The sequence below is a fragment of the Miscanthus floridulus genome, chromosome 3 (genome assembly GCF_019320115.1).
Source record: "Miscanthus floridulus cultivar M001 chromosome 3, ASM1932011v1, whole genome shotgun sequence".
Taxonomy (NCBI): Eukaryota; Viridiplantae; Streptophyta; class Magnoliopsida; order Poales; family Poaceae; genus Miscanthus; species Miscanthus floridulus.
This window is the reverse complement of record NC_089582.1, coordinates 151,411,657-151,421,851: the sequence shown is the minus strand read 5'-3', so window position 1 is coordinate 151,421,851 and position 10,195 is coordinate 151,411,657. Positions and strand designations below refer to the sequence as shown.

Below are 10,195 nucleotides of genomic sequence, written 5' to 3'. Positions count from 1 at the left end.
ATGTAATGATAGCTTAATCATTTGCGCCTCCAAGTTGTTTGCGGTTGATTAGTTGTACGATTTTACAAAGTGGTCTTATAGTAGTAGTAGTAGTAGTATATGTGTACCTCTCCCTTCCAAGGTCTCTTTTCTCCGGCAAGCTAAGCTCCCACAACTCTCCTTGTACATGCATTGACTAGTGCGATAGATAAAGCAGCATTACCTATCCAAATCCACTGTATAAATAAATGGCATACTTTGAGTAAGCAGCACAATAAATAATAAATAGATAAATAAAAACACTAGGCAGGGAATATGGCAATATATGGCCTCATGCATTGGCAATTGGCATTGCCCCCGCCCCCCGGTGGTGGTGGATGTGGATCTCTCTTTCACACAGGACACGGGATCACCACCAGACGCGTGCTCGATCCTCTGCTGTCTGCCCCCTCTCTCTTCTCTTCTCTCTCTCTCTATATATCTATCTATCTATCTATCAATCTATATATGAGCTCCAATCCATATCCATGACACACGCCAACATATCACACAATCCCCATATCTGTTTGTCTCCCTCCTCCTTTCCTTCCCTTGCAGCAGGCTTCCATACTGATCCATACAGTACGTGTACGTGCCGTGCCAAGCTTCTCCCTCACCTACCTAAACCCAATCCACTTCCTTTCTTTTATCTGCACATGTTCTCTACTTCCATTTCATACTTTGTGTGCCTCCTCGATATCCTTCCTGGGAGCGGTGTTAATTGCTCTCTTGTTCTGGAGCAGCAAGAGCCGAGGAGGAGGACGACGACGGCAGTAAGAGATGGCCGACGGCAGCAGCAACTCGTCGGCGTCGTCGGTGGCCACGGGAGAACAGGTACAGGTGCCTGCTCTGCTCTGCTCTACTTACTACCCTGTGACGCCATGGTGTTCCTCTGAACTCATTATGCACTTGCTTGCTGAAACGGATCGATCGAGAGCATTGTTTGTTCCTTGTTCATATGAATCGTTTCACGGCTGCTCCGTTCTTCTGATCCACCACCCGTTTTCATTTTCTCTATGCCTCTTTTTGTTCACATGTTTTTCTCTGCCTGAATTTTCCTCTTGACTGATCCATCATGTTTGGAAATTCAAGAACCAGAAGAAAAATTGTTCTTTTTCACTGCTGCTGCTGTTTCTTTGTGTGTTGCAGCAGGATGCAATGTGGATCGTCTAAGGCTAGTGTCTGAACATCTCAAGCACTAATAATCCCGCTTTCTGATTCCGTAATTCGCAGTTAAAAGAAAAAACAAGTTCATAGGATAGTCTGTTCTGTTCCAAGTTTCAACAGGAGAGTGTGTAATGCTGAATAATGCTTACTACACAGCGACTCACCGAGCCTTTTTTTTCTTTGGTTTTTTGCTGGAAAAGTAATCGCTGGACTGAACCTTACATCCACCGAAAACCAAAAGACGAAAATGATGTGAAGAATCTCTTGGCTGAATTTTTCTGATCGATGCTCTGAACAAAACCCGTGGGCCAACCGGCCAAGGCCAACGCATGCATTCTGTTCATTGCAGACCAGAACAATACCATACCAGCCTTCTTCTTTTTCACCAATGAGAGCGAGACAAGCTTGGAATCTCTCATCTTTGGGGGTCCATCTGCATGGACCGTGCACAGGCAGTGAACAGCATTTCCCTGCCCTGAATCATTTGATTTGAGCACATTTCGTCTGAATGTTTCTGAAACCCTGTCCTTGTCAGCGACAGCTTCGTTCACGGATGGCCGTCGGTTCAGTAGCATGTTTCACATGCTCTACTAGCTACTTTTTCTTCGCAAAATAGATAGTAGAGTAGCCACGAAACCTGCACCCACCCTGCCTGGGGAAAAAAAAGATGGGCTCTGAGTGCAGACTTGTTTTTATGAACTTGCCTGCCCGTGTTAAGAATGTGTAAATGCAGGATTCCATATTGAATATGGTGTGGGTTTTGTTAGCTAGCGTTCAATTTTATACGTTACTGGTTACTGGTTACTGCACTGCACATAACGTTTAACAGTAATATACTTTGAGCTGCAGGCTTTCGTTGAGAAGAAGTATGGTGGAATGGTGCCTAAGAAGCCTCTGATTTCAAAGGTATTACTATCTACTGCTGGGCTGACCAACCTTAAACATGCAGCACCGATGTGCATGGAACGAATCTGCTTACAGTAGTATAGCATCTGATGATTCTTTTTTTTATTTGGTGGTTTTCTTGTGCAGGATCAGGAGCGCGCCTATTTCGATTCTGCGGACTGGGTCCTTGGCAAGGTATCCAATCCTTCTCATCCATCCAGGAATAAACGAGCATCTCTGCCTCTGCAAGTTTCTTGTATGCTACAGGCCCATAGATGGGCTACAGCATGCACAGATGCTGCCTAGCTGTTCTCTGAACTGATGAAACCTTTGCTTTCTGATGGAAATGCTTTGCTTCAGCAAGCTGCAAACAGCGGCAACGCACGGGCTGCTACTGCTATCGAATCCTTGAAGCCAAAGCTAAAGGTGAGTAGCTAGACTGCAGTGATTTTTAGCTCAGCTGCGCTGCACTGCACGTTTTATCAATGCAACTTGCATGCATTGTGGTGAAAGCAAGATGTTTGTTGCTTGCAGAGGACGCCCCATCACCAGCTTCCCCCTCGCAAGCCGACCTGTGCGTCCAGCTGAGCTGAAGACGTGCGGAAAATTAAAGGTGCCTGAAATTGCAGTCTCTGAAACTTGCACCTTGGGAATTCTAAGGATGCTTCAAGTTAATTGTGTGATGAGCCGTTCTTTATTTCTTTTGGATGGACGATGCAGGGCCAGGGCTTACAATACTTCCCTAGCTCTCTGACTGGGAGAGATGATGAAGAGATGGAGTCGCTGGGATTACTAGCTATTTAGTTGGTTGCATAATTGCATTGGTTAGGGGAAATTCAGGATTGAGCCCTTCAACTAGGGGAAATTTAAGCCTACGGGGTTATAGATAGACTAGATATTGCTAGTAGTATATGCTGATTTGTGGAAGTGGTAGATGCCATCACCTGTTTCAAAGTATCTTGGTTGAGCAGATGAAATGTCTCCTCTCTACTTGGCTTCTCCGTTTGTTTACTACATCCCATATATATATTCAGCAAAAACAAGAGAGTGTTATGAATGAATATTCCAATTTGGGATGACAATGTGAAATCCTTTTGGAGGAGCTGAGAATGATACGGTATATACTGATGGAAAAAGTCTATTCTACCGACTGAATTGACGTCGTAGTCTAATTTTACTCCCTGAATTTTAAAACCAGATATATTACCTCCACTCTCAAAACCATTCAAATTAGAGAGAATTATGTATTTGGCACTGAAATAAATTAGTCTTTCGTATTTGGCACTTAAAAATTTGAACTTTTTTATTTGGCATCAAGTTAAAATTTCCTTCCCTGTATGGCACTATCGTCCATTTTATCCACTCATCCGTTAGTTGACTATTTTGATCGTGTCGGTTGTTTTTTAAGTATGACCAACGTACCCTCTCTCACGCACGCGCTCACTCGTCCCGCCGCCGCTGCGTGCTCGCTCCTTCGGCCCCGCTGCATCACGCACCTCCGCTGCTGCTGCGGCGCGCTCGCCCACAGCGGCCGCCGCCCGCTCGCCTGCCCACTCGTCTGCCGTCCCCACTATGGTCGCCGTCCACTCGCCGTCCCCACCGCGCTCGACGCCCGCCGTCCCCACTGTGGCCACCGGTGGCCCCACCGCCACACGTGCGCGGCCCCCGCTGCCCCACGCCCACAGCCGGCATCGAGGAGAGTTCCAGGCCTCGAGACCGGGAGCCCTCCGTGCCTTCGATTCGGCGGCCAGGCGACCCGGCACCTCGATGCCCTGATCTGATCTGGTGGGGGCGGCCTGGATCCAAAGAGGCAGCGACCTCCCACACCTCCTCTGATCTGCAAGTGGCAATGAGTTCACATGCTGCATCGGTGGCCAATCAGTTCATGCTGAACAACGTGGAAAGGTAAGAGCCATATTATGTGTGTAATCAATTTGTGCCAGTCCTTATTTTTCAACTTTTATTAAATTCATGATACATCCGTGGAGGCCTCTGTTCCAAGCTTAATTGTATAATTTTATGAATTCAATTGGATCTTCTAGACTTCAATGGCAGCTTACTTGTTTTACCTTTGCAGTCAGTACTCGCTATAATTTTTTTTAGACAATGAATAGTATTTGCCAGGCCATACGAAAATCACAGTTAATTGCTCATATGTGATCTTTGCGACATTGCTACATATTTTAAGCTATTTTGGCCTATTTACTTCTTCGTTACTGTGCATTATCCTCCTTGTCTCCCTCTCCGAGATCTATATCCTCCATGAAGCAGCAGATGAAGTTGGGGTGAAGGCGACGAAGTTGTGCGTGGTTGGTGGCGAGCCATGAAGGATTTAGTACTGGGCAGATCACAACCGGTAAGACAATCTCCTGCACTCTCCTCTGTCTAGGCTGTGACAGCAAGGATTTTTTTCTTTTTATCAGTAGGATTAAATTCTAGTTCTATTCTAACAAGGATGGTGGCACTGTCAAAAGGCTGGCAGTGGTGATTCAAGTCAGCCAACGCCAGGCGAGTGCTACTCCCTTCCTTGATCCATTGTTGTTCAAATTAAATTTATTGATCTGCAAGTTGAATTTACAAGTACTAGATGTGTGGATTGAACAGAGATAGCTTATCAGCTTGTCTTGTTGAATCATTATATTTGTTGTCTGCTCTGAGCCTATCATCAAAACACTGAAAAGTCTGAGAAACAATAAACTCAATTAGTGAAGCCTTGAATGGTGAAAATAAAACACAAACAGCTAAGGGGTAAGCACTGGACGTTTCATTTTTGGAGGCAAACTGTTCTTCTCACTCCCTTATACTGTTCACTGTTACTGTAGCACCGCGAAAAACACTGTGCAGCCAGGTTTAGTACGAAACTGAGGAACGCGTAGGTTAACCGTTTTGAACGAAGCGAGGACGAAAGTTCAAGTGGGTTGCTACGTGGGTGGGACCACTCCTCGGAAGAGTGGGCATAGGCCATGTATGTCGGGACTGGTTGTTACAATATTTTTTCTATTTTCCTTGAGCAAAAACTTTTTTTGATTTTCTAAACAGCTCCAAGTATTTTATTTGGATTTTTCATATCACATTCTATCTCTGGATTTTTTTTTCTTTAGAATTTTCAAAAGCCCGTAACATTTTTCTATGGTTTAAAAAACTTATCAAGTATTTACTGACTTTTTAACTAGTTAAGGACAAACCCGTTCTTAGAAGAAAAAAAAACTTGAACTGTTTTTAGAGTTTAGAGTGTAAGATGTCTGATCTAGAGTTTTGAAAAGGAAGATTACCAGGGAAGTGGAGGTAGAATGCATGGATTTCCCTGTAATCGAACGAGTGAAGCCCAGAGGTGTATTGGGCTTTGAATTCGTGTGGACACTGGGCCTGTCAGACTTTGCATCCCTTGTCGGGCCTCGGGCCTGGAAAGAAGAATGGCCGAATGGGGCAGCTGAATGGAATTGGAACCGTACAAATGACTAGTGTGAGACAGGACAGCAGTCGCTCAAAAAAAAAAGAAAAAAGGGTTAGTGTGAGAAGGTACAAAGTACTCCGTGGTAGGAACTAGGAATGCATGACGTCGTACGATGCGTGATTGTATCACCATCCATCAGCAGTTTGTTTGGCCTCGTCATAAATGATCGTAAATTTTTAGTTGAAATAGTATTTTTCTCTCGTATAAATTAGTTAGTAGTATTTCTTTAAAAAACAGCAATGATACGAACCAACCAACCGAATAGTACGCATGCATGCATGATCTGATGATCGATGTACGTGTCACGTGTGAGTACGTGTGAGCAGACTGACTAGCATGCAGATGCAGGGTAATTATAGTAATTAAATAAATGTGCGTGGCGTGGCACGGTGGCAGCTAGCGACCAGCGAGCGGCGGGCCATATGCGTACAGATTGATCTGAGGTGCATATCAGATCCCCAAATTAGATCAATCTGTTATAATCATCCATCTGTATGTACTGTGTTTTCCTAGCGGCTGCTGCTGACTGCATATATGGCCCAGGGCGCAGCATGCATGCAGGTTGATTCCCTAACCAAACTCTCTGTTGGTCTCACCGTCTGTCTGTACGTGACGTTCGAGTTGTGACTCCACACCAACAGGGCCGTCCCAACAATTTTTAGGGCCCTTGGGCAAGCAAGACAATGAAGTCCCGGCAATCTAATATTTTAATATCACGAGATTGAACTATATAGTACTACTGGTAATAAGAGTTAACTCGCAAAATATAGTTCGTTAAAAAACGACAATACATCAAAGAAGCTTAAAGAACGGTGAAATCACAGTAACATGAAATGACTTAAAATTTAAAATAAATTATGGGCAGCCTGCTGCCTGTGGCATGTCCATAAGTTCCTTGATGAATTAAATAATTAAACTAATAGATCAACAATTCGCTGCACTATCGCTTGATGCCTGTATGTATTGGATTGCAAGGTAAAAAAGAAACTGAAGTTTTCAGATCGAACAAACAATAAATACTGATGAACTGAAACCATAATCACTTACCGCAGAGAGTAGGGGACAGGGATGAAGGGACTACAGCGCAGCTGGGTTAGTGGGCGCCTGCTGGGATCACGGGATTCCAGATTACGGAAATCGGGATTTTAGGATTTGGGAACGCCGGAACAGCCGCCGCGGCGCAACAGCACGCATGCTTTGACGCGAAGTCGCGAATAGGAAAGGGTTGCCGCGCAGAGCCGCAGACTGAACTGGACGTGACCGTATGGAGCCAAATACATGTACAACATATACGTATACTCATGGACCCCTAGTGCCATGGGCCCCAGGTCGTCGCACTGCTTGCCCTCCCCCATGGGACGGGCCTGCACACCAATATATTTTTTAATAAGGGAACATGGTTGAGAAGATCATGATTTGGGTCGGCAGAGTAGTTATTACCTTTACAACTGCTGTTCGAATCTATCTGATCTTATCTTTTTGCTCAAAGAACGAATAAAACCCCTTGTTGAAGCCCTTTAAGATAAGCTTCCCTGGATCTGGTAAGTTTCTCTTTCACGGTATTGGGATCGTTTGATCGATTTTCTTGATCGCTGCTTATGGACGTGCGCTCAAAGGATAAAAACAGGGATTCACAAATAAAAAAGGAGAATTCATAGTTGCTTTTTCATGTCCTGTAAAACAAAGGGAATACAAACTAAAGCCATAAGGCTTGCACACCAATGAGAAAATACAAAGTTCAGCCTAGCTAGTGACCGCAGCAAATAAAGAAAAGAACTAATATGCAATACGATTCCTAAAGTTCAATCCAAACTTCGTAAAGATTGCCAAAATTAAAGCCTCATAGCTTTGCAGCATGGACCACACTAAGATCCAAAACGTCGCCTTGAAAATTACCTGTATAAAAGTGTTAGATTTAGAATTTTTAAATATCATATCATTTAACTATATCGCCCAACAAAGTGTGGCTGCTCCTAGCATAATTTGGTTTTTGAGTTTAGGATGTAATCCACGAAGCCAAGAACCAAACAAATTAGCAAAGCTAGTAGGTGGTTGAAAATCCAAAAGTGACATGCACAGTATTCCAAACAAAGTTTGCAAAGTGACAGTCAAAGAACAAATGTTGGATAGTTTCAACTGAACTAGAGAATACTTGACACTTCCTTGCCAGTTTCTCTTTGCTAAATTATCTTTCGTAAGAGTTGCCGCCAAATACCACAAGAAAATCTTAATTTTCAATGATACTTTTAACTGTTAGATAGGGTTTTCTCAAGGAGAACGCCTTATCGGATCAAAGTTTAATACATAGACCGGACTGTGAACATCCCATTCTTACTGAGGTTCCATTGGAACACATCTTCCTCGTTTGAGAGGTGAACCTGTACAACTTTTGACACTAAGTCAAACCAGGCATTCTGATTTTCATTAACCAAACTCCGTCTAAAAAACACATTAAGTGGTACTATCCCTACGCCATTTGCTACCATATCATCTTTCTGCCTCACAATTTTATATAAACTAGGATAAACCTCTCTAAAATGTTTGTATCATAACCACACATCCTCCCAAAACCTCACCTGCTCCCCACTCTGCACCTTAAAAGTGCCGCAAGCTATAAAATCCTCCTTAGCCTTCATATGGCCGGCCCAAAAATAAGAATCCCTAGACCTATGTTGCACTTGAGTAAGTGATTTATTAGACAAGTATTTCCTTCTTAGAAGGTTCTTCCAAACCCCATCCTCATTGACCAACCTAAACAACCACTTACTCAAAAGGCATCTATTTTTGTAGTTCCAGATTAAGTATTACTAGCCCACCAAAATCTTTGGGTGTACAGAGAACACTCCACTTAGCCAGACGGTATTTCTTCTTGTGTTCATCACATTGCTGGGAAAAGCGGGAGCGATAGTAATCTAATTTTTTAAGGACTCCACTAGAGATTTAAAAAAAAAGATAACATAAATAGCTAATCTAGTTAGCACCGATTAGTAAGAACAAGTCATCCATCCAGCTGATGAGTTTTGAGAGAATTATTTATTTGGCACTGAAACAAACCAGTGTTTCGTATTTGGCACTCGAAAATTTGAACTTTCTTATCTGGCATCAAGTTGAAATTTCCTTTCGTAAATGACACTACCGTCCGTTTTCATCGGTCATCTGTTAGTTGACTGGTTCGACCGTGTCAGTTTTTTCTCCGTATGTCCAATGTATCCATCTGCTAGATACGAAACCTGAAATTTGGCCGAGCCCCCGTAATCCCAGATCCCGGACCTTCTTCCCCGGCTCTGCGCCACTGTGCGAGGCTCTCCTCCGCCGCGGCGCGCCGCGCCTCGTACAGGCGCTCGTGCGCGGACCTCCTCCTGCCGCTGCGGTGCCCGGCGCCCCGCCCCTCCCCTTCACGGGTGACGGAGATGGAGATGGTGACGATGCGCTCGGCTTCGTCGCCGCGGTTGGCACAGTTGGAGCAGCGTGGTGGGAATGCTGCTGCAGGTGGTGGGTGGTCTTGCCGCCGTCCGACGTGCTGCGGTGGAGCAGGTCCTTGAGGAGCCCGCCCCAGCGGCGGGATCCCCGGGAGGATGAGGACGACGTGGAGGAAGCAGAGGAGGCGGTGGACGAGGACAATGACGAGCGCGACGCCGCGGGGGTCGCCGCCGCCAGATGCTGCGCCTCGTCGTCGGACTCGGCCTCTGGCATGGGTTGTGCAGGCACGTGCGACGCGGTCCTCCAGTGTGTGCGGAACGGGGACATCGAGCGCGCCTTCTGGCGCAGGGAGCAGCTCCGGACGCGGCCGCGGTCGTCGGCAGCCTCCTCCTCCACCCGCTCGGCGTCAGCGCGCCGCACGTCTGCGGCGGCGTGGGGGAAGTCCAGCAGCAAGGCCGGGTCCGGGTGCGGCAGCAGCAGCGCGGCGGACGGGGCGGATCTGGCTGTTGTGGAAGAGCTCGTCGGCGGAGGACATGGCGGCGGCGGAGGGCGACGGGAAGCGCGAGGAGAAGTCGAAGTCGAAGTCGAGGACGCCGGGGATGGTGTCCTTGCCGCCGCCGCCGGGGCTGGTCGGCGCGCTGAAGAAGAAGTGGGACGGGGACGGGTACGGGTCCCGGTCACGAGTGGGGCTGGACGGCGCGCTGACGAAGGGCGTGGAGTAGGCGTGCTCATGTAGGCCATGCTCACCTTCGCGCGGCCATGGCGGACGCGGAGCTCCAGGCGCGCGCGCTCGCCGTTGCATGGCCAGCCGAGGGCGAGGACGACCACCATCTGCGCGACAGTAGCGCCCCCGGCCCCTGCGCGCAAGACCGGCGGCGGCTTCGACAGCTCGCTCGCGCGCTTGCCCGGCAGCAGCATGGCGGCCTGCTCGCGCGTGCTCGCCGGCCATGGCGCGCTGCCTTCTCGTCGGCGTCGTCCATACGAAAATACTTGAATTTCCCTATTTGGCATCGTGGGTTTCTACTGTAAACAAGGGTATCCGTGTCTTTTTGCCAGCCACTTAACACCGTTACTGTCCTAAATGGACGGCAGTGCCATTTACGAAAGGAAATTTCAACTTGATGCCAGATAAGAAAGTTCAAATTTTCGAGTGCCAAATACGAAACACTGGTTTGTTTCAGTGCCAAATAAATAATTCTCCCATGAGTTTTTCATGGAACCTCTCCTCAATACATGCCCAGTCCTCGTTGG

General features: G+C 46.7%; 1 protein-coding gene and 1 pseudogene across 5 annotated transcripts; one reads left to right on the top strand and one right to left on the bottom strand.

Annotated features, from left to right (window-relative positions):
• Positions 1-404: 404 nt before the first annotated feature.
• On the top strand, positions 405-3,172 carry LOC136547562 (uncharacterized). Of its 5 annotated transcripts, none has more exons than XM_066539506.1 (7): positions 405-600; positions 762-858; positions 2,035-2,091; positions 2,218-2,265; positions 2,431-2,496; positions 2,605-2,683; positions 2,791-3,172. In XM_066539506.1, exons 2-6 carry the CDS (start codon positions 799-801, stop codon positions 2,656-2,658), a joined length of 285 nt encoding a protein of 94 aa, XP_066395603.1. In that variant the 5' UTR covers positions 405-600; positions 762-798; the 3' UTR covers positions 2,659-2,683; positions 2,791-3,172. The 5 variants fall into 5 exon arrangements, with proteins under 5 accessions (XP_066395603.1, XP_066395602.1, XP_066395607.1 ...); XM_066539505.1 differs by having other exon boundaries at positions 407-606; XM_066539510.1 differs by having other exon boundaries at positions 427-600; positions 762-852.
• A 5,569-nt stretch (positions 3,173-8,741) lies between these two features.
• On the bottom strand, positions 8,742-9,893 carry LOC136544713 (uncharacterized; annotated as a pseudogene).
• Positions 9,894-10,195: the final 302 nt, after the last annotated feature.